This window comes from Anser anser (genome assembly GCF_964211835.1).
Source record: "Anser anser genome assembly, chromosome: 21".
In the NCBI taxonomy this organism is placed as follows: Eukaryota; Metazoa; Chordata; class Aves; order Anseriformes; family Anatidae; genus Anser; species Anser anser.
Genome location: NC_139742.1, coordinates 3,493,952 through 3,516,752, shown reverse-complemented (window position 1 = coordinate 3,516,752; position 22,801 = coordinate 3,493,952). Strand labels below are relative to the sequence as shown.

The 22,801-nt window shown below is 59.1% G+C and overlaps 1 protein-coding gene across 1 annotated transcript in view; it reads right to left on the bottom strand.

Annotated features, from left to right (window-relative positions):
- The window catches only part of LOC310884735 (uncharacterized protein), a 75,107-nt gene that overhangs the window by 9,277 nt on the left and 43,029 nt on the right, over nucleotides 1-22,801 (bottom strand). Inside the window, exons 7-40 of the mRNA XM_083806898.1 lie at nucleotides 22,415-22,755; nucleotides 19,527-19,571; nucleotides 18,689-18,808; nucleotides 15,411-15,449; nucleotides 15,234-15,287; nucleotides 14,527-14,580; nucleotides 11,892-11,999; nucleotides 11,748-11,801; nucleotides 10,976-11,029; nucleotides 10,813-10,857; nucleotides 10,474-10,527; nucleotides 10,022-10,066; nucleotides 9,870-9,923; nucleotides 9,739-9,783; nucleotides 9,405-9,458; nucleotides 9,239-9,283; nucleotides 9,001-9,054; nucleotides 8,269-8,313; nucleotides 7,660-7,713; nucleotides 7,269-7,376; nucleotides 6,095-6,148; nucleotides 5,732-5,785; nucleotides 5,299-5,343; nucleotides 4,720-4,773; nucleotides 4,121-4,165; nucleotides 3,438-3,491; nucleotides 2,650-2,703; nucleotides 2,192-2,245; nucleotides 1,858-1,911; nucleotides 1,556-1,609; nucleotides 1,290-1,334; nucleotides 611-655; nucleotides 313-420; nucleotides 16-69 (exon numbers count right to left, since the gene is read on the bottom strand). Of these exons, the coding sequence (XP_083663024.1) occupies nucleotides 16-69; nucleotides 313-420; nucleotides 611-655; nucleotides 1,290-1,334; nucleotides 1,556-1,609; nucleotides 1,858-1,911; nucleotides 2,192-2,245; nucleotides 2,650-2,703; nucleotides 3,438-3,491; nucleotides 4,121-4,165; nucleotides 4,720-4,773; nucleotides 5,299-5,343; nucleotides 5,732-5,785; nucleotides 6,095-6,148; nucleotides 7,269-7,376; nucleotides 7,660-7,713; nucleotides 8,269-8,313; nucleotides 9,001-9,054; nucleotides 9,239-9,283; nucleotides 9,405-9,458; nucleotides 9,739-9,783; nucleotides 9,870-9,923; nucleotides 10,022-10,066; nucleotides 10,474-10,527; nucleotides 10,813-10,857; nucleotides 10,976-11,029; nucleotides 11,748-11,801; nucleotides 11,892-11,999; nucleotides 14,527-14,580; nucleotides 15,234-15,287; nucleotides 15,411-15,449; nucleotides 18,689-18,808; nucleotides 19,527-19,571; nucleotides 22,415-22,755 (2,246 nt within the window). The remainder of the gene's footprint in view (nucleotides 1-15; nucleotides 70-312; nucleotides 421-610; nucleotides 656-1,289; nucleotides 1,335-1,555; nucleotides 1,610-1,857; nucleotides 1,912-2,191; nucleotides 2,246-2,649; nucleotides 2,704-3,437; nucleotides 3,492-4,120; nucleotides 4,166-4,719; nucleotides 4,774-5,298; nucleotides 5,344-5,731; nucleotides 5,786-6,094; nucleotides 6,149-7,268; nucleotides 7,377-7,659; nucleotides 7,714-8,268; nucleotides 8,314-9,000; nucleotides 9,055-9,238; nucleotides 9,284-9,404; nucleotides 9,459-9,738; nucleotides 9,784-9,869; nucleotides 9,924-10,021; nucleotides 10,067-10,473; nucleotides 10,528-10,812; nucleotides 10,858-10,975; nucleotides 11,030-11,747; nucleotides 11,802-11,891; nucleotides 12,000-14,526; nucleotides 14,581-15,233; nucleotides 15,288-15,410; nucleotides 15,450-18,688; nucleotides 18,809-19,526; nucleotides 19,572-22,414; nucleotides 22,756-22,801) is intronic.

Below are 22,801 nucleotides of genomic sequence, written 5' to 3'. Positions count from 1 at the left end.
CTCCTCCTCCCGTACCTGCTCTCCTCTCATCCCTGAAGGCCCCTCGGGTCCTCTTGGACCTTCCCGACCCTGCAAACGAAGAAGCCACGTTAGCGACAAGGCATGGCGTTAACCCAGGTCCCTGCAGCTCCTGAGCTTGGATGCTGGGGGGCTGACGACGCAGCAGCCCACGTCCTCACTCTCTCGCCAAGCCCCTTGTACCAGCCTCCCTCTTCTCCTCCATGCAGAGAGGGAAGCCCTCGTCCTGCTGGAAAAAGGCAAGGCTGCAGCAGGAGCCGTGCCGTACCCCACAGCAGCCACGTTGGCACTTACCGGGTACCCAGGGGGGCCAGCAGCCCCTGGTGCGCCGGCTGCCCCCGCTTCCCCAGCCAAACCAGGCTTCCCGGGGACACCGTCCAGCCCCCGCATGCCGGGGGCTCCCTGCAAGGCCAGAAGGATGTTAGGGCACCCCAAGGTGTAGCCCACGGGCAGCTCCTCTCCCCCCGGGAGGGCAATGAGATGGGAGAGACCCCCAGCCTGATGGCACCCCAGGTCGCTGCGGGTGCAGGGGGGCACGGCACGCAGCCCCAGCCCACAGAGCAGCTCTGCAAGCTGCAGCTCTCCCACTCACCGGCAGCCCTGGAAGCCCCCGAGGACCCGGCTCTCCTGCTCTTCCCTGCAACACAAGCGCTGTGAGCAGCCAGGGACAACAAGTAGGCTGCAGCTGAGCCACAAACCTGCCTGGGTCACCCCAGAGGTGCAGCAGGACAAAAGCCAGCAGGCAGTGAGCAGTACCAGGGTCCTGCCTCTCCCTGCCGAGAGCAGATGGGTCTGGGATCCACATCCCTAATGCTATAGGTAGTGCGTGGTGTGTATGGTGTATGGTGTATGGCACTGCAGAGCATTACGTGGCATAAATTGCAGGGTAAGCCAGGGCATATGCTGCAGGGCATTGCATGACACGTTGCAGGGTATTGCAGGGTATTCCGTGGTGCCTGCTGCAGGGTGTTCTATGGTATATGTTGACGGGTGTTCCATGGCATATGCTGCAGGGCATTGTAGGGCATATATTACAGGGTATCACAGGGTATTATTACAGGGCATGTGTCGCAGGGCGTGCAATGGTGTACGCTGCAGGGCATTGCAGGGCACTGCGGGGTATCGCATGGCATATGTTGCAGGGTATTCCATGTTATATGTTGCAGCATGTTCCATGGCATATGTTGCAGGGCATCGCGTGGCCGCAGGGGCCAGCAAGCCCCGCAAGCAGCCCAGAGCAGCCCCGCTCCCCCCGTGGGATCCAGCCCTACCTGGGAGCCGGGAGCACCTCGTGGCCCAGGGGGGCCTGGCAGGGCCTGGGGGAGGACAGAGACGTCAGAGCCCCGCGCCCAGCCCCGACCATGGCCCCGCAGCTCCCCCATGGCCCCGCAGCTCCCCTCTCCCCACGTAGCCCCTTGATGCTGGTGGCAAGGATTTCCCACGCTCTGTGTCCAGCCCAGCAGAGCTGACCTGCTTGGCGCTGCCTCAGGGGGCGGGGGGAATTTGGAGCCGCCCGGAGGCAGCGAACAGCCCTCACCTTGGGACCAACTTTTCCAGGGAATCCGGGTGGGCCTCGGGCTCCCGTTTCTCCCTGTTGGGAAGAAAAAAAACCAAAACCACACACCAAAACCCCAAACCCTAACCCTTCCTTTCTGCCGTATGTTTCAACGCAGTAACTCCCCGAGGGACAAAAGATAGCAGCCTGCCGTCTTATAAAGAGGCTCAGGAGCTGACGTGCTGGGAGAGCTGCGGGATCGCCCTGCGTGGGGCCGGATCCTGCCACCCTCCTCCTGCCCAGCACCAGCCATTGGGGTTGGTGTTGCCATTTCCCAGCCCTACCTTGTCTCCCCTGCGCCCCGGCCTCCCGCGGTCACCGGCTGGTCCTGGGTAGCCCTGGGGGAGAGGATGGTGTTAGGAGGCAGCTGGGGCCGTGCTGCACCCGTGGGGTTTGGGTGGAGGTGATGGTGGTGCTGTGCTCATCCAAAAGCATTCCGATGCCACCTTGCATGGGAAGAGCTGCTGTCCATGGGGATCCCCTCTCCCAGCAGCACCAAACCTTGCTCCTCACGCCTACCCTTGGACCCCACGCCTTCCCCGGGGGTCTGGGGAGAGGAGCTGTGCCCCAGATAGCCCCCGGCACTGAGCACAGCCAGGCAGCAGCTGCAGCACTTACATACATGCCGACGGGTCCCTGCGGCCCCTCCACGCCAGGCTTCCCGGGCAGACCCTGCCAGGAGAGACAGGAGCTTTCACCACCCTGCTCGCATGCTGGCAATGCTGGGGGTCTGGGCTGGGCAGACCCCACGGGGGGAGCAGATTGTCCACCTAGGAACGCGTCTGAGGGATGTGCATCCTGCTTTTTGCTCCATTTTCAGGCAGTCAGCCTGCTCTGAGCAACGCGTGTGTCCCTCTGCGTGTCCTTGGTGGGGACCTGGGTCTGAACTTTATGCCCACCCGTGGTGAGAGCAGCTCAGATCCCCCAGCACCATGTTCCCATCCTGGGTGTCCACCCCCAGACCTCAGCAATCACCCAAATCCTCCCCATATCAGCCAAGAGTCGCTCGGGGATGTTCATCACCCCTGGGTGCCCCAACCAGCCCCCCAGACACCCACACCCCCATGGGCACTCACCTTTGGGCCCAGGGAACCCAGCTCTCCATCAGGTCCAGGTTTTCCTTGGGGGCCCTTTATATTCAAGGGAAATATTCAGGGAGGAGGAGGGGGTTGCAACGAGACAAGCCCCACCAAGGCACCAGTGGTGCTCCTGTGCTCCGCTGCGTCGGGGACAAACCCTGCCTGTCCTGGCAGCTCCTGCCCACCAGCACCACAGGGCTGGCAGCCTGGCAGGACTGTCACCATGCAGGGTGACAAAAACAGAGGGCTTTTGCTCTCGGGGTGCCCACCAAGCCCAGGTGAGAGCGGCCTCCCAGAGGTCTCATCCAGCTGCATGAGCTGCTCCAGCTTCCAGCACGGTGCTGGTGTCCACCCCAGCCACATGGGCAAAGGCATGGGGTTGTTCTCCGTGACCCTGCACCACCAACTCCCACCCAGGGAGGTGGCGACGGAGCAAGCGCTTTGGTCCCCTCCAGTCACCCAGGACCATGCCCCCCGGGTGGGGAGGGGTTCCATGGGCTGTCCTTCCCCACAAGACCACCCCTGGCTGGGGGAAGCTGCAGGGCCCCCCAGGCAGACTCAATCCCTGGGGGAATTATTCTGCTATCCCTATTTGCAGCTGATTCTGCTGCTGAGGACTTTTTTTTAATGCTTTTTCGCACAAAAAGATACAGGCCCCACAGATAATCTGATCCCTTGCTGGTTCCCCAGCAGCAGCACCAGCCCTCCCTGGACACCCCGCTGGCTTTCTACCTGCACAGCTTTGGAGAATAGGAAAAGGGGGCATCCATGTATGTTTTCCTTACCGTAGATCCAGGAGGTCCTGCGTGTCCTCTGCCCCCCTGCACACCAACAAAACCCTGGAGGGAAGGGCAGAAGATGAGCTCTTGGGGGGGGGAGGGAGAGAAGCACAAGGGTGGCAGACAAGGGGCTGGGAGGAGAGCAAAGGCAGAGACACCCGATGTGGAGAGGAGCCCCACTGGGAGCACGGGGGCAGAAACCACCCCAAAGCAGCGCACAGCACCCGCACGGCAGTGCCCAGCCTTTGGCTTTCTGCTTCAAAGCAGCGCTCCGGCTGCTTGCTGCTCCAGTGCTTCGGCCGTGCGCACACACAGTGCCCATGCAGACGTCTAGACTGTGCTGTGCAATGAAAACAGCAAAGTCAGAGGCGCTTCTCTGTGACCCAGAACAGAACATTTCCCCTGTTTTGTTGTCAGGGAAATGCCAGCTTCCCACTGCCCTCCCTTTCTTTCAGAGTAAAAGTAAACAAATATTAGAATTCCTGCAGAAGGGACAACTTGCCACCGGTGATAAGAAACACCAATTTTGCAATAGCCATTTCTTAAACGCATCCCCTGTTCCCTCTTCCTTGCTTTTTGAGGGCACAGCCCCCACAAGGGCAGAGAGATGGGCAGTGACCTGCCAAGGGAGAGCAGAGGGGAGGCTGGACGGACAGAAACGAAGCACACAGACATGCAGCTCTACTCACTGGAGGTCCCATCCTGCCCGGGCTGCCCATGGCCCCCGGGGGACCCTGCAGGATAAGGCAGGTGATGGTGAGGCTGGGGAGGGAGAGGGAGCCTTTCCATCCCATCCCATCCCATCCCATCCCATCCCATCCCATCCCATCCCATCCCATCCCATCCCATCCCATCCCATCCCATCCCATCCCATCCCATCGTGCAGGGCTGCAAAGCCCCCGTGAGTACAGTCCTGAGCCAGCTCATTCCCATGAACACAGTGAGGGGCTTCCCCATCTCCTCGAGCCCCACAGTGTTTAGTGCCTGGCACCAGTGGCCCCATGGCGCTGTGCGGGGACAGCACTAGGGACAGCCTGGCTCTGCGTGGCTGGACAAGGTGTGACACAGTGCCAAGCCCAACGCACGCTCTCAGAGCTCCGCCGTGCAGAGATGGCCTTGACCTGGGTGGCCCTGGGGACAGATGGGTTTGGAAGAGCCCCCCCTGCATGGCTCTGCTCCACCTCTCCAAAGGCACTGTGACATGCAGCCTTCACCTGTGGCCCCAGCCCTCGTACGCCGTGCCAGCAGGTAAGGATATAATATATAGTACGTAGTACAGAATGGGAACCTGTGTACCAGGCTTTCCTTCTGCGCCTTCTGCTCCTGGCATGCCTCGCGAGCCCTGCAAGGAGAATCTCATCTCAGAGCAGAGCCCAGTGACAGGCACAATAGCTTTCCAGCATCCATGCCTCCCACAGCAGCCCAGATCATGCAAAAATAGCAACAAATACACAGTGACATCGTCCCCAGGGTCTGTAGGAGCCTCGGGGCCTTCCTGAGCTGTCAATGGTTCTTCAGCATTGAACCGCTCTTGACATGCTTCTTTTCTGCAGCTTTGTGCATGTGCCTTGTAAAGCTTAGGGGTGAAATCAGAGACTGCAGAAAGGCGGCCCCGAAAGCAAGATGGGCGAGGGGTTGAGAAGAGACCCAAATTCCTGAATTTTCTAAGCCCAGGACAAGAGTGGAGTTGTGATGCCTGTTGGGTGATGTGCCACAACCTGCTGTGCAACGTGCCGGAGCCCGAGGCGCTCACCTCCAGCGCTTCCAGCACCAGCCCCAAGCAGAGCCGAGCCTCTGCCCGGGCCCCCCACCCGCTGCCCCCCTTCCAGCCCTACGCACGGTGCTGGACGTGGCACTGGCTCCTTACGGGCAGTCCTGGGACTCCAACCAGCCCGCGCTGGCCCACGCGGCCCTGGAAAAGAGTGAGCGCTAAGAAAAGCATCTTTCTGGCAGCATTAGAGCAGCAGATTGAGGGGACCTCCTGCAGCAAAGCTGGTGCTGGGAAATATTACTGTGAGAGGCTGAGTGTGAGGTGCTACGGGCCTTCTAAATGCAGAGAACTGGGCAGAGTTCAGCACAGTTTGGTTAGGTTGTGCTCCCTGGTGCCTCCCCCTTTGAATGGGGGCACAGAGGAGGAGAGGGAAGGAGCTCTACACCTCATCCCAGCCATCCTTCCACCCCGGGCAGTTGTCGTGGCACTGTTCCATGCCACCCAGCAAGGGGCTTCCAGGGCTGTTTCAGTCCCCCCCACCCAAAGATGCTCCCAGATTAGGCTATGGGTACCACAGCCCATTAGTTACCCTGGCTCCCCGTGGTCCTGGGGTTCCCTTTGGGCCATCTGGTCCTCGGCTTCCCTAAAATTCACACAGAGGGAAATGCAGGCATTTTAGGTAACCCTGAGGGTCCCCACCACCCCTGCACCCCTGTGAGCACTGAGGGGACTCATCCTGCCCTGCTGCCCAGGCGGCAGGTGGCAGATACAGGGATGCCATGCAGGGGGACAGGAGGCTGGGGACACCCCGGGCTTGGCCACAGCCTGATCCCCATGGGGGTGACGCTGTCCCCTGGGTGCTGGCACCCACGCTGGGGTGACAGGGCAGGGTAGCCCCATCCATGTCCCTCCACGTGGGGCTGAGGGCAGCCCCATGGCTGCCGGTGCTGACCTTCGATCCTTCGCTGCTGTTCAGCCCCGCCGGGCCGATCTGGCCTTCTTCGCCCTGCGGGGAGAGGAGAGGGGGCGGCCGGAGCTGCGCCTTGCCCTGGCAAAGGCAGCACCCAACCCCCTGGGGAGGTCACAGACCCCAAAAGCAGAGGGACAGCGGGCATGGAGGCCGGAGGGGACAATAAGTAAAAAGTGCTAAGAGTCCAGGTCATTGCGTGCACTGGGCCGGCAGCTCCCCCTGCCCCAGGGTTATAAAGTAATCCATAGGAAAAAACAAAATGGGACCGTGTTGGCCCAAAGCAGCACAGCTGAATATTTTTGTTTCCTGCTGATTGAGTTAGGGGCAATTTCAAGTGTTGCTGAGGCTCCCGCCTGCTTGGATGCAGCCCTGGTGCCTGGCTCCAGCCTGGCCGCTGGGCCCGACATGACAGGAGCCATGCCCGGGGCAGTGCGGCCTAGCGAGGCTGGGACAGCAGCGAGATGAGCGGTGCCACCACGCCGTGTCCCAGGGAGGTGGGAGGATTCGCTTCTCATCCCGAAGAAAAAACATGAGGGCAGATCCAGGCGGGCATCCCAAAAGCCCTCCAAGATGGGGGGTGCCATGCGGAGCACGGCATCAGAAAGGGGGGAGGCAGGTGGGAAAGCCACTGGAGGTGTGGGGCCAGCGCCAGGGAGAAATATCGATCTGCAGCTGGGTTCAACCATCCTGACGGCTCACTGGGAGCGTGCACTGTGGGAAAAGGCACCTGGAAAATCGTGCCTTTTTTTCTGTGGTCCTTGAGCATTGTTGTTTTGGCTTCCAGATCAGGAGGGCGGGGGCCGGGCAGTGCCACGGGCGCGAAGCAAGGCAGTGGGCTGAGGGATCGCTGCCCTCAAACTGCCAGCGGTGGGGTCTGGAGCAAAGCACTGCGGTGCTGCGGGTTCCTGAGTCCCCAGAGCAAGTGCGGGCCGAGCAGCACAGCGGGTGGTGTCATTAGAGGGCTCCCGAGCTCCGTGCCAGCTGCTGGCGGGGTGGGGAGGGCAGGAGGGTGGGGGCCCAGGGCCTTCATCCCATGGGAGGAGGATGAGGAGGCAGCGGTGGCAGCAGCTGGTAGTGCTGGCCGCACTCCTTGCAGCCCTCAGGGCTGTCCCCTCCCAGGCCACCTGCCTGTACCCCCCCCAGCACCCTGCCTTACCTCGGGTCCCCGGGGTCCTGCCGCCCCGCGGGGGCCGGGGAAGCCCTGCAAGCCTGTTTGACCCCACGGTCCTGGAGGCCCTGCTGCTCCCTGTGCTCCATGAGGACCCTTGGGAGACAAGGTGGCAGCACGTCACCGCCAGCCTGCAGCCCCCCTTGGTGACCGCCCCACAGCCCCCACCGAGAGCATCCCGAGGACCCAGAACAGTGACTTTTTTTAGACACCAAACCAAGGCAGGATTTTAGACATCAAACCAAGGAAAGGTGACAAAGGGCGGCTGAGGAGCAGCTGCGTGGTGTGAGCATGCAGAGCTGAGTCTGGCTGATTTTCACAGCTCTAGAAGGCAAAGGGACACGAAGTGGCTCCAAGCCTCAGCCTGGGAACCTCGTACCTTGTCTCCCTTGGCTCCCAGGTCTCCCTTGGCTCCAGCAGGACCTCGGCAGCCCTGTAAGAGCAGCAGAGGCAGAGGGCACCCTCAGACCTCTTACACTCTTCACTGCAACCAAAGCGTGCTGTGATCTGATTTGGGCATCAAAGAAAGAAAGTTTGGACTGGTTTGGAGCAGGGCTTTGCTCCTGAGGGGCCTTTCAGAGCTGCAGCGGGTACGTGCTGGATGTGCTCCCCAGCATGCGGTGACCCCTCCAGCCAGCCCTGCAGCAGCCTGCAGTGACAGCCCAGCTGCACCGGCCCAATGTCAGCCCCTCAAGCACCTTGTCCTTGTTAGCATGTTATTTAACACATGCTGAAGTGCTCCCACTTTCCTTGTCACCTCCCTAAAACATGTTGTCTTAGGACACACCGTTGTGTCTAAAAGCTCCTCTTATTACAGTGTTTCATGGAAGCCTAAGTGCAGCTCAACCTTCCCCAGAAAACTGCATTTGCCACCTATCCCAATGTCAGGTCTGAACACAGATAAATAACACGAAGCTGGTGCTTTGGGCTGCTCTAATGTGGCTGTCCGGCACCCTGAGCCATGCGTGGTGTGGGTGCCATCACTCACCCTCTCTCCTTGGGTGCCTTTTGAACCCGGCAGGCCAATAAACCCCTTGAGAGAGACACAAAAACGCAAGTTAAAGAAACCCAAACCACCCACCGCAAAGCCAAATGAGCTGTGCACTCATGGGGACACCACTTCGGTTCCCCAGAGCTGCCACTGGTGTCCCAGAGGGATTTTCTCCCCAGCAGGGACCATGCTGGTGCGGAGCTGGGGATGCACGAGCCCTCCCGAGGCTACAGCCGCCCACCCAGCAGCCTCCCAAATGTCAGACCCCAAAATGCACTATCCACATTGAGCAGCAGGAAGCCCGTGCTATCCTGGGCCCCATCAACCTTCAGAAACAGCAGCTCAGCACGCAAACTGCTGGGGGGAAGCGCACCTCACCACGCACCGAGGGAGGAGTGTGCGGGCAGAACTGGGGCATCGCTGCTGGAAAGTCGGGGAATGTTCTGGTGAGCAGCAGCCAGGCTCCTCCTTGGAGCTGTGGCCTTTGGGGATGAGCATGAACACACACGAGCCCATCTGTGGTGGGACGTGAGGGTCCCTCCTCTGTTCCCTAGGGATCCTGGCCAAGGAGCGGGTGAGGCCGTTCCCCTGGGGGTGCAGCAGCACTGGGGCACCTCATGCACAGTGGGGGCTCGGGGCTGCCAGCAACACCCCGTGGTGCTTTAGGGTGCCACAAGGTGGAGGGAAGGAGGAGAACACCCCACTGGCCACCCACTCCCACGGACTTACCCCAGGTCCCTCCTGTCCCAGCTGTCCCCTGAGGCCAGGGACCCCCTCTGCACCCTGCAAGGGGAACGTCAGCATCAGCCAGGTTCCCCCCACGGCTGTGTTCAGGGGGTCTGCTGCAGGCACAGCCCCTCTGAAAGCAGCACGGCACCCATGGAAGGGGGCTGCCTCCAGGGGAAGCTCTCGAGCCCAGGTTTCATCCCCACCAGAGGCCAAAGCAAGCTGGGTGAGAAGCTCTTACGGTGTCTCCTTTGGGACCAGAGGACCCCTCCATCCCAGCTGGACCCTGCAGAAAAGCACACCGGGACGGGGCTCAGCAGCTCCCTTCCCCCTCAGCATGCACGAGCGGGGTCCTGCCCCTCAGAAAGGCAGAGCTGAGCCAGGACAGGGCCTGCAGTATCATTTACCTGGGTGCCCCCCATGCCAGGGGGGCCGCGACGCCCCTGCAAGCCATGTGGCCCCTGAAATGCAGGAGGGGGATAGAAAGCTACAATTAGGATTAAATCCATGCATGGCTGGTGCAAAGCCTGCAGTCCCCAGCCATGACCTCCTGCGAGAGGCACAAAAGGGATTCCCGCCCCTATCCCAGCCTCTGTGCAGGTTTTGGGGTGGGCTGAGGTCCCAGCCCTGCTGGAGGGGATGCCCTGAACTGGGTGACCCCTGGACCACCCAACCTCCCCCTCCCCGCAGCACCCCACAAGCTCTCCCAAGACACCCCATTGCCACGAGGTTTGCTCGTACCTTAGGACCCTGGGGGCCGGGCAAGCCAGGAGGACCCATCTCTCCCTGGGGAGAGAGCAAGGAAGGGACGAGGTGAGTGCAGCAGCTGGAAAACCCCAAATATCAGAGCAGGGTGCCCAGGGCAGACTCACCTGGGAGCCGTTGACTCCTTGGCACCCGACGGAGCCTGGCTGGCCCGGCTCCCCCTGCAAGGTGAGCGATGCTCAGCCCTGGGGCTGTGGCAACAAGTGGGGGCCGCGGATGGAGCCCCCGCCACGGTGGGAACCACAAAGCTGTGACTTACCATGGGGCCGGCAGGGCCAGCAGCACCCGCTGGGCCACCTTCTCCCTGGAGCAGGAGGGAAACGATGCCTTTTTTTGCTTTGATTCTCTCCATTTAGATTTCACATCCCAAATTCCCCCTCCTCCTCTGCATCAAGCATCAGCCACTTGAGGACCCTTCTAGGTGACCTTTGCTCCCCCACTCCCTGCCATGAACCACTACCAAACCACTTCAATTTTCTTTTTAACCCCCCTGCAAACCCTTCCCGGGTGCCTCCCAAGGAATTGCCAGCAGCTCTGCTATCAGCACGGAAAAACCCAGGTGCTGCCAGGCCAGGATTCACCTCAGCTGCAGGTGGGCTCCCAAACCCAACCGTGGCGCAACGCGCTCTGCAAGGGCTCGGCTCTCTTTGTCAGGCTGCTGTGTGCCTCTTCTGGGGGAGCTGGGGGCCCAGAGAAAGCCAAACCCCTCACCTCCGGCCCTGCAGGGCCCTGGAAGCCCATCGCGCCCTTCAGACCCGACATCCCCTAGGACAGAAGGCAGAGCAGGGCATTAGCGAGGTGCCCGCCCTGAGGTGACGGCTGCTTTTGTCGCATCCCCTGCAGCAGGGCTGGGGGAGACACGGAGCCCCGAGGGCTTTGCCCAGAGCCAGGGGAGCACGTGCAAGATGGAGCCAAGGGCTGCCCAAATTGCGTCTCCAAAGGAAAGGGGAAGTCGGTCATGGAAAGGGGAATGAGGATGGGTCGAGAGAGGGAAGGAGAAATCCTGACACAGCAAAGATTGGGATGCCCTGTGGTTCTGCACCAACTCACCGGAGCCCCAGCAGGACCCGGCGGGCCGCTTTCTCCTCTCACCCCCTGGAAAAGCCAAGAGACATGCAGGGGAGCGTGACCCAGAGGCAGGAGCAGGACGGGGAAGGAGAGGTCCCTGCCCAGTCCAGGCAAGGCTGCAAAGGGCAGGGGCAGACCCCCTCACCTTCGCCCCCTTCTCTCCTTTCTCACCGACTGGTCCGGGGTCACCCAAGAAGCCCTGGAAGGGAACAACAAGGATGGATGAGGCACAAAGAGAGCATCAGGAACCAAAACACAGCTGCCGTGCCTCAAAGGAGCATCAGCGTGGTGCAGGGGATGGAGACCCTCGTGCTAAGTGCCCCAGTCCCAGAAGAAAAAACAAATAGCCCTGGAGCCTGTCCCCAACATATTGCCACCTTGCTCCAGTGTCCCAGGTCAGCATTGTGCCACGTTACGCAGCAGTGGCAGGGACAGGGCCATGCCCAGTGCCAGCACCCTGGAGGATGCCAGGTCCCCAGGCTGCCTGCAGAGGCTGTGAGGCATGAAAGGAAAAGCTCCATCAGCAGCCAAGTGCAGCGAGGTGGACCCCAGGGCAAAAGGTTTCCTGTCTGGATGGTGGAAAGATGCTTGGAGGGGCATGGAGTATGGGCCAGAAAAGATGTACGAAAAGGCACCCGGGGTTTATGCTTCCAAAAAAAAGAAAAAGAACCTGGGTTGAAATGACCAAGGGATCCCCGGACACCCTGACCTGATCGGACATTAGAGGTGCTCAGTGCCAAAATCCTTCGGGCACTCCCTTGGGTGAACTCACAGCCCAGGTATGGGACACAGGCACTGGGTGCTACTGGTGCAGTACCAGTCAAACCAGTAATGGAAAGGTGTTATCACTTGGAAAACATTCACAGCACGAGGTGCTGGGGATGGCGCAGACTCCCACCCATGCAGCACCACCTTACCTCTTCCCCCTTCTCGCCAGCCAGCCCCCGGTCCCCTCGGAAGCCCTGCAGGCCCTGCGGAGACGAAGGAAGGAGCAGAGCAGGCGCTGGGCAAGCTCCCAGCCCGAGCTCCCCAGGGATTGCTGCCCTCTGCAACGTGCTCACCTGCTCTCCTGGCAGCCCTGACAGCCCGGGTTTGCCTCCCAGGCCTGGGGAGCCATGTGAACCAGGCTGCCCCGTGCGACCCGGCAAGCCCTGCAGCCCTGGCTCACCCTGCAGAGAAGAACCACACACAGGGAGTGAGCCGGGGCTGCCCCAATGCTGCCCACAATGAAACGCCAAAACTCCCTGCTGTTGTGAAATGGGTGGGCTGAACGCTGAGCTCTGCCTGGCTCTTGCCCCGACAGCAGTGCCTTCTAACCACCACGAACCCCCCAGGGACAGGGGCACGGGGCAGGGCAGAGGCTGCACGTGCTGCAAGCTTCATCCTGCCAAACCTGAACTACAGGAGAGCCGCAGCCAGCACTGCAAGAAGCAAAGGAGGAGGCAGGGAATGAGCAATGCACTGGGAGCAGGTCAAGCAAAAGCCCTCTGCATCTGCTTCCCAGCTCTGGGGCTTGCACTCAGAGCCGTCTCCGACCTTCCGCACATGCACGAGCCGCAGCAGAGCCCCGGTGCTGCTCACCGAGCTGAAGCCTCGGGGCAGCTTTTTGATTTTCCTCAGCTCCCTGGCAATTCTGAATTAGGAAATGATAAAGATCAATCTGGAACAAGCAGAAGTCATTTCCCTTCCAATTGCTTTGTTCGGATTTCCTGAGAAGTCTGGAACATTTTGTCACCCCCAAAACCAGGCTTTGTTTGTGTCTGGAAAGTCAGGGTTCAAGGGAAGCGCAGAGCAACACAGCTGCTTCAGTTACTTTTCAAGGGAAGAATCTGGTTTGGAAAACACAGAAGCTTGTCTGGGGGAGGTTTTCTTTCCCAGCTCCTTTCCTAGTGATCCCCTCGCTCCCCACAGACCTCCACACGTGCAGCCACCCACACCATGCTTCAGCAGTGCCTGCTCACAATCGGGGCACACAACCCAAAGGAACACCATTTTGTCCCATTCCGCTTCAAGTCCCCACTTCTGGGATTTGGGGAATATTTGCTGTTATTTGTGATTTGGTCTGTGATGGGCGAACCTGAGCAGAGATCCCAAAAGCAGAAAAGACCACGGGTAAATGCACCCTGAGCCGGGCTTTGGTGCCTGATGTGGACGTGAAATCTCTCCTCCTCCTCCTGCTGCAATCACACCTTCATCACCAGGGTCCTCTAAGCAAAGCAGAGCAAGGACAGATCCCTCTATGAGCGGTGCTTCGGATTTCTTTGTGCATCGGGCAGCAGCATCCACGCCACCAGACATGGGGACGAGGGATGAGGCACAGGCAGTGCCCAGCAGGGATCTGCCATAGCATGAATGGGCATCACAGCCTTTTGGGGCAAGTTCTAGCAGGACCACGGCACCTTGCCCAAAGTGGTCACCAAACCCACCCTGAACCGCTTGGGATGAGCTGAAAAGACATCAGGCTCGCAGCTGGATGGGAAAAACGGTCCTGTCCATCTGTGCTCCCCCTGCAGATCCTGCTCACGTGAAGGCAGGGAATGATTTTGGCACCTTCTGGTTAAGCTCCGCTGACCGACTCCAGTGTTTACACTCAACTGACTTAACGCAGCCCGTGAAGCCTTCCAGATGCTGGCAGCTGGTAGCACGCCATCCCCACGTGCATCCCTGCTGCGAGGGAGTGGGGCCGGGTAGAGGCCACGTTGCTGCAGGGTATGTGATGGGGAGCGGATTTACTCCGGCACTCAGCGCCCTGCAGCGTAGCTCTGATCCTTGCTCAAGATTTCACCTCTAAACTTCACCGTGGGCTTTTGGGATTGAGAAGATCCAACACAGGTGGTAGGACCTGGCCCACATCCTGGTTGTCAGCCTGTAAAGTCCTCCTTTAGACGGCAGGGAGAAAGGAAGGTCACTGCAGGAGAGAGCCGAGGGGACCAGGGGACCGGCCGGAGGGTGCTGGGGAGGGACGGGGGCGCTGGAGGGCTGAAGGAAGAAAACCGCTGGGCTGAGCGGTGAGGAGCAGCAGCAAAGGGCACTGCTCATCCACTGCAGCAACCAGGACAGAGACCATGAGAACCAGAGGTGCCAGGGGACACCTACAGACCAGCTCCCCTGAGGTAGTATCAGGCTTGGGGTGTGCCAGCTCATCCTGCGGGAGCTGGGCACCACCGAGCACTGGTGGGGAGCCAGTGGAAACCTCCAGCAGTGCAGGGAGATTGGGTTACCCGCTCTCATCTCCTTTTATCCACGGGGCGTTGAAACACCAGAGCTGTGCTCACTCATCTCTGGGCAGGCAATGGGGTCCCGGGTTCCCGCTACGCAGCGGTGCCCTTCTGCCAGCACGGCCAGAGCTGAAGGCTCACACGTCCCATCAGCCGCAGGGAACTGGGGGGATATTTTTCAGGAGGTGACAAAGAGACAGTGCACGCTGGTCCTGCAGAGGGGACCGGGGCTGCTTCTCACACGACCTTTCAGGTCACGCACACATCTCTTTGCAGAGGTCCCAAGCCAGCAGCAAACCTTATTTTTAGGATTCCCCTCCACACAGTGCTCCAAGCTTTGGTGCCCCAGGAAAGGCCCGGCTACCAAGGATCTTGCTGAGGGCACGTTCAACCTCTCTGAACAGAACAACCTCTCTATCCCACACCCCTTATACCAGCCCGCACCCCTGCCAGCAGCCCCCGAGCCCCAGGCACTCACCGTGTACCCCCGCTGGCCTTTCTCGCCCGGCTCCCCTGGCTCTCCCGATGGCCCCTGCACACAAACAGGCAGCGAGTCAGCAAATGCTGGCCACGCTCCCCCCGGGTCGTGTTGCAGAATCCACCGTGCTGAAAGATGCCAGGGCCTCGCGGATACAGTTACAGGGAGAACAAAGAACAATGCACAAAAGCAGCCTTGGGATTCACGTCCAAGGATGGATCTGCACCCAAGTGCCCTGCGGCTGCACCAGGGCTCGCTCACACCTCAGCACCCTGCCCGTGTTCACTGCTCTGATACCCGCAGGAGGCTGGGATGCACGTAGTGTGGTGGAAGCACGGGGCACGCAGACCCACCACCCTCTGCAAGCATCCCACAAGCTGCTCCTTGGGTTGTTCTCATGCTTTTCTGAATGACTTTATGCTGTCCTTACCCAAACACGTGGGCGCACACAGGAGCAGCATCAGGAACCCAGTCCCCAGTGAGAGGGGCTGCTGGAGGGAGGAGCAGGGGCAGGGAGCAGGGACATCGAATGCCACCTGCCCATGGGTGGCCCACAGACAAGAAAACCACGAGGCCTCTTTGAAACCCAACCCCAAGACCTTGAGTTACAGCTGATTTTTGGGGAGCCCAGGATTGCTCAGGGGCTGGGACATGAACTCAAATTGTCCGTGGGAAGGCAGGAGCAGCCCGGAGGTGGCCACGCTTACCGGCACTCCTGCTTTCCCTGGGTGTCCTGGAGGGCCGGGGGCTCCGGGTTTCCTCTGGATGAAAGAGAAAGAAACATTGGCAGAGCAGATCTCACTGCCAAGGAGCTTGGAAAGAGGAAAACTCAGCTGGCCATGCAGAGGGAAAACCAAACCACAGAACTTTGCAGCGGTACTCACCGGCCAGCCTGCGTGCAGAAGCTGGTAAAATGGTGATTGCTGAAAAGGGAATGGGAAAAAAACGTGAAAAAATCCTCCCCAAATCCCTGGTCTCTTTCTGCTGGTTTCAAAGTCTTTTGGGAACAGGCAGCAATGAACCATTCCTCTGGATGGCTTATTTTTTACAGTACGTGTATGCGAGTCATGGGAGAAGGCTGAATCAGCACACCACGAGGTGCAGGACATGAGGAACTGCTGGCCTCACTAGCAAGTTGAGATGACAGAGAGCTCACATCTTCAGGCGTAGGGGGACCAAGCAGCCAGGTCACCTCTGCTGCTAAACAGAGCTTGGAGAATGTTATGAAAACTGTTGTCTTTAGCCCAGGTTGGACTAAAGCAGATGTCGTGACACGTGGGTTGGCTGGGTCGGAAACCTGACCCCCCCAGCAGCCCCAGAAGGCAGAGATGCTGAGCTTCCCCTCACAGCCAAACACACTGCACACTTCCAGCTTTCAGAGGACCACCAAGGGACAAGCAAACACCCCAAAGCCACAGGATGGGCTAATCCCACCTGGCCACAGCTAGCCCCACAGTGCTCCTAACCAGCATAAGGCTCCTGAACACTTCACGGCACAGCCTCCTCTGCATGCTCCCAGGTTCTGGGAGACGACCAGCAAACAAAGCAGAATGTATTGAAGGCAACCAGCCAGCCTCCTTTTCTCCCAGCATCATGAACCACAGACATTCAGGACGCAAATCCCATCTCTCCTATTCCTCCTCCTCGCTCCACAGCAAGGTCAGACACAAGGTTCAGGCAGCTCCTCCGAATCCTGGATTGCATAAAATGCTAAAAAAAACCCCAAACCCTGCCTTGTTCCCCACCAAGCAGCTGGAGGGGCCGGGTTCCCACGTGCTCAGGTTTTACCCAGCACCAGCCTCAGGGGCTCAGAGAACCCCCCCCGAAATTCACCCTCCGATACCGGAGGAGATGGGGAAGCCAAGGCACTCATTACTGAACATAAACACAGACCTTTCAACATGTGGAAATATTTCTAATAACGAGCGGGGCTCTCGGGGCAGATGATGGATGAAGGCATTTAACGAGCTCTAATGCTGCACCAGGCATCTCGGCTGCTTTCAAGTTGGTCCCGAGCTGATTAACGCGAGCAGCCCCCGCCAGGCTGCGGCCCCCTTGCTCAGCCACTTCTCATTTCCCCCAAAAAGCTGCTCAGGACAACTTTCGGGGGGCTGGAGCACAGCCGGTGCTATTGCCTTGTCTTGTGAATCGGTGAACTCGGGTTCACTCGGGACAGGATATTATTTCATTAGGCTTCAAAAAAAATAAAAATCCAACCTTTTGGGAAAAAAGAAATCCCACAAGAGGTGAACTCGTGCTTCAGAGCAGCAGGCGCCAAGGAGAGGAATGAATGTTCTTCTGCAATTTAAGCAGGAAACTGCCCAAACTTTGCCTCCAACAGCTCTGACGAGTGGTGTGATGGACACCGGGACGGTGTGGGGACCGGGATGGGACTGGTCACGGTGTGGGACCCATTCTGCAAGGCTCCAGCCCCATCCCAGGGCCGGGAAAGCCTGCAGTGAGCAGGTCTGCCCACACCCCTGGGCTTCTCCTCCTGCCGTATTTCTTTTTGCTCTGGAGTTACCAGCCCTTGCTCCCCAGCCTGACCTCCTCACCTACAGCAGCACCAGGGCAGGAGAATGTGGATGTCAAGCAGGTCTGGCTCGACAGGAGCGAGCTGTCTCCCCGCAGCCAGCTCTTACACCCTGCAGCATTACAGACCTCCTGTCCTATGGTGGGGCCCGCGGCACACCGGTCTGTGCCATGCCTGTGGGCAGACCCCAGCCACGGGGTGATAGCCCTGCCTCAATGAGCCCCCAGGACAGCGTGTGCTGGAGCAGCCAGAGAACTTCCTAGGGGCTTGGTGGACGGACCCGAAGGGAACATCGCCACTCCCATCCAGCACGAAGAATGCTTTTGATCCTCGGCGGGTGCTGAATAGCACAGGCTGCCTTGCTTGTAATCCCTGCTTCCCTCTCATCTCCTGCCAGGCACCTGCTGGCAGGGGGCAGGGGCAGCACCAAGAGATGGGTGCAGCAGAAAAACCATCGCCCCAAGCAGGCTCTCCCCCAGCATCTCCCCTCTCCTGCAGCAGGAGGATGGGGTCCCGGCACCTGCCAGGCCATGCAGGGGTCTGGGGGGTTGGTGTCAGGGCACAGCAGGACAGGGTTGAGCCTGACCCCCTGGGGCTTTTGGGCGAGACCAGAGATGTTTCAGAGGAGTAAATATGAGGGAGGTTGCCTGCACTGCATCCATGGATGTGCTACCAGCATTAGAGGCACTTAGAGAGGGATGCCGTTACCCTCTGCACAAATGCAGAGCTGCAGATAAGAAGTTGAATCTCTTTGCCCATGGTCTCTGAAGCTTTCAGGAGCTGGAGATCCAAGCCTGGCTTTCAGAGCAGCCCATCGCCCCGGCCCACACCAGCTCCCCCAGTGCCACTGGGCAGATTGCAGAGACAACACGGGGACATCACACACACACAGCGCAGAGCATCTCCGCACCAGGGAGCTTGAGCCCAGGCTTTCGGAGTGCCTACAGCAGCCAGAAACCCAGCACCTTCAGCTGCTGCCCTGCCAGGCTGAGGCAAGGCTCTCCAGGGCTTGAGATCCAGCTTAATGCCAGCAGGCGCTCTGCCAGGGGGAACCTGGATGAGGCCGCCTGGGTCTCTGCAGAGGTCGCTCCCACACAGAGGTAGGAGCAAGAGCCCCCTTTTTCCTTTCCTCCCCTCCAGCCACTGGGTTTAGGAATAAATTAACAAGCTGTTTCCATTAACAAGGACAGCAATGATTTCTTACAGTGGTAACATCACGAGGCATGTGGTGGGGTGCCCAGGCCGAGCAGAACCAAGCAGAACCGAACCCCTCATGCTCGGTGCTTGCAGCCACCAACGCTGCTGAGCAGCCCTGTTCCCCTCCCAGCAACATCTCGCCCCAGCAAGGAGCCTGTTGGCAACAAACACCACAAGCCAAAGCCAAATGGCGAGCATCTACTCTCCTTGCATCCACCCTCTCCTCCCATGTCTCCATCGTGACAGCCTCCCCTGCCCCTGCTCCTCCCTGCTGGCCAGGAGAAGATGGAAAGGAACACCTTTGGAAGTGTTAAATAGAAAAAAAAAAAAAAGGAAACGGATAGGAATCCCAGTGCGCATCCTGAAGCCCTCCTCCCAGCCCCGTGGGGCACAGAGCTGGTACCCCGGGTGCGCATGGGGCTTCCGACTCACGGTGAAGGTCAGCCAGTCCTCTCGGGAGTTCCTCCAGAGGATGATGGTGGGGACGCCGGGGATGCCCATGGGACCCGGGTCCCCTGGGGGTCCCGTCTGCCCCATGGCTCCAGGGTATCCCTAGGAAGAGAGAGGCAGCTCCTTAACAGCAGCGTGGGGTTTTAACGCTCATCACAAGCTGGAAACAGGTCCTGGCCAGGCCAGGAGCACTCTCACCGTGTCACCAATGGGGAAGTGGTGACAGAGATGTTAGTGTGAGCTGTGATGTCCCCAGCAGCCCTGCTGGGGGCTGCAGCAATGCCCTTAACAGCCCCATGCCTGTGTGCTGCAGGAGAGCAGTAGGGCACAGCGAGGGGAACCCACCACCCCTAACCCACAGCATGTCGGTGCACTGACTGCAGCAGCCCCAGGGCGTCCCTTCCTCCAGCAGGCAAACTTAACCCTCTCTCCGTGATTTAAGCAGGGTCCTGCTACTTTCACCACTGAAAGGTGGAAAAGGTGCTGCAGGACCAGCACCCATGGGGCTGGCCACCGCAGTACATGGGGTCAGATGGGCTGGTGGGTGCAGCATGGGACTGGACTTTGGGACATGGCAGCATCCCTCCAGGTGACCTGAGCTGGAGCAGCTTCACGGGCTTCAAATACCCAGCTAAAATAGTTTTCTCCTCCTCCAAATGCACTTAAGGGGCCACCAGGCTGCAGCATCAGATACTCACTTGGCTATTCTGATCAAAAAAAAACAAACATACAAGCAAGCTGCAAACCCCAACCATCGATGGTATTTTCCCTGGACCCTCGGCCACATCTCGAGGCTTTATGAGTTTTCCCAGATGCTCACCTTGTCTCCTTTGGGCCCCACCAGCCCGCGTCTCCCAGGGCACCCCTGCAAGGCAAAGGAGCAGAGCTGTGTCACCCGACTCTGCTGGCTTCCCCAGCCCAGGGAAGCGAGAAGGGATTCAGCCTCCAGCTGAGAGCAAACCAAGAGCACCGAGTGCCCCAAACCCAGCCCCGAGAGCTGATGGGGTGGGAGTTGCATCCCACTTGGTGCTGCCCTGGCACCAGGATGCAGCTCTAGGCCAAGAGGAGCCAAGCGCTCCTGCTGCATCCATCACACAACCGACCCTGAGCACATCTCCTGACACCTGGTGAGGAAAGGCAGAACGTTAGGGGGAAAAAAAAGGAGAAATGGAAAGCTGGACCGTGGCCATGGACTCGAACAGTAGTTTGGGGGAGGATGCAAACATCTGCAGCTTTTAACTTGTAGATTTGATCTGCCTCGTCTCTAAACAAACGTGTGCTTGTTGGCCAAGTGATGACCCCACTTGAGGGCTTACCAGAGCATCTGTCCGGACAGAAATGAAGCCAGCTGGGGGATCCCAGCTTTTCCTGATGAAAGGAACGTACGTGGGAGATGTGCGCAGAGCCAGGCACTGCTGCAGCGCAGCATCTGCTGCAGAACTGCGGCTCTGGTGGCCTCAGCGACAGCCAGCCTCTGCCCTCTGCTTACAAACTGCCTGCCCGAGCCCTGCAGCCTGAGATTGGAGGCACCAAATTGCACTGGGAGGCACAGATATGGCCTCGCACCCACCACAGCCCCGGCTGTGTATCCAGAAGAAGCTTTGGCACCAAGGAACATGTCACCAAAGGGATGTTCATCACCTGCTGTGCCCAGACCCGAACCAAAGGGCCAGATCATGTCAGGAGACAAACAGAAATTGATCCAAAAGATCTCTCCCAGAAGGGAGCCCCGCAAACTGCACAGCACCACCGTGACCCCCTTCCTGCGGGGTGTCCCCACAGCAGGGACCGCGTGTGCCCCAGCCCCGGGGGCTCCTCCAAGCAGAGCGCAGAGAAGTCTGCGCTTGCCCACCGTGCGAGCTCGTGCCCCTAGCAGGATTCGGTTTAAGCCTACAAAGAGCAAATATGTCTCTGCTCCCAACCAGCCAAAGCTAAGTGACAGAAACAAAAAAAAAAAGGAAAAAAAAAAGTGGCACATGGCTGAGAAAAGCCAAGCAGCTTTTGAATGCTGGCAGTGCAGCGAAACCACAGCAAGGAGGATTAGCAAGATCATAAACATCAGCAGCTCGGAAAGCAATAACCACTTTCTGCTCCTCACTGTGTTTGGTTCCCCTCAGAGCTCTGGTGCCTTCACAGAGGGCAATGGCTGTGATGGGAACCGGGGCCATGGTCCACGGGGTCTGTAAGTGTCCTCACTGGGGTTTGGGCATGAACAGGAGGTGGCAGAGCGCTGGACAAGCCTCCATCCACACCTTCCTACCAGAACAGGTACTGAAAATCGTTCTGCAAACATGTGAAAACTTCTGAGGGCGGCAAACCAGACATACATGAACCTGCACCTCCAGACTCCAGAAAGCAATAGCATCAGTTTCCCCCAAAACACACTGATTTCCCTGAGGGACACTGCCAAGGACGAGAAAAATCCCCATGAGCAAAAACCTTCATGCTAAAACTCATTGTTTCCAAGCTTTTCCTCTAGAAAAATCAGGAGACAGCACCTGCAGACACCCGCCCTGCTTCACACCACGTTCCTGGAGGCAAGGATGCCCAAGGTGACCCAGCAGAAGGGGGTGCTCCAAGGCCAGCACACAGCACCACCAAAACCAGCAGCAGAGCAAGGCCATGCTTCCAAAGGAAAAAACCTTAAATTCCGTGCACGAGCTGCATTTGCGCACCCTGATACACCCACTGCGTCCTCGCTGGCATCGCCACACGGTGACAAAGGACAGCAGCAAGAGGTGCGGGGGCAGTGGCCACCTCCCTGCCTGAGCCCAGCAGCTCAGAAGCCCTTCAAGCTGCTCCAAATCCTGATCCAAGCCACCATCAAAACACATCTCAATGCTTCCTATGGGGGGGGAAAGCAATTCCCTGCTGGCTCAGCCTCCTCCTGCCAGGCCACTGCCGGGCTGTCAGCCCCCGGGATGCTTCTGTGGCTCCTGCGATGTTTCCTTCAGCATCTGCTCCTTTTGCCGCTTTATTTTGTTTCCACAGGCAATAGCTGCAGGAACAAGGAGCTGGCTTGAAAGGGAAGCTAGCAGTCCTAAATTTAGCCGGTGTCCTACAATGCCTGGCACACCGATGACAAATTTAGGGCCAGTGCACCGAACGCAGCCGTATGGACAGATGGCCCTGCACAGAGACCGGCCCCAAGGTCCCCAAACCCAAAATCCAGCCAGGGCAGCCCCATGCCCGACGTTCCCACATGTACAGGGTAGGAGGAGATGATGCCTGTGGTTGCCTTCAGCTGTGCAACAGGGTGAATAAAATGCAGTTTTCTGCTTAAGAAAGCCTAGCCAAGTGAAGGCTGACAACTCCTCTAAAGACCTAGCTACTCTAAATTTACTATTTCTAAATTTTCCCTTCTTTTCTCATCCACTACACAATGAATGAGAACCACGATTCACTAACAACTTGAAAAACCAATAAAGCCCTGTAAGCCTGGGTTAATTCAATGCTTTGAATTTTGGGTGTGACAGTGGTGGAAAAGCAAAGGACAGCGATGCCAGCAGGGGCCTGCTGTGGGGACAGGGGCTGGAGGTGACTGCTTCGACTTCAGGCAGCATAAAAACAAAGCCAACAGCACTGTTAAATGACTTGAGACCATGTCTAGGGCAGGGGACAGAAGGAAATGGTCTTCTCCATCTGCCTGTGAAGCTGCCACCTGCCTCCACCACCCACCCGTCCCTCCCCCTCACCTCTACCACTCACCGGCAGCCCTGGTGGCCCTGGTGGCCCCGGGGGTCCTGGCTTCATGCGAGCCCCCTGCCTGCATGCCGCCGGCGAGATGGGGTACCCCAGGGTGGTGGGAGGGTGCTCCGGGTCACCTGCAGCCATCCCCATCCCCGGGGGACCTTTGGGTGCAGCCGCCTGACGTGCCGATGGGGACAGCTTGGGGACAGCGTTGGGCACGATGGCATGGGCGGGTTTGGTGGGTGGGAGGCGGCGCTGGGCACCCGCAGCACCCTTCTGCTTCTCCATGGTGACGTTCTCCTGCTGGGGGTCGGCGGCGTGCTCCTTCTGGGCTGCTCGCTGCGTTTTGGCTGGTGGCTCTGGGGGGATAAAGCACCGTCAGGTACGGGGCACTGCGCCCGAGCT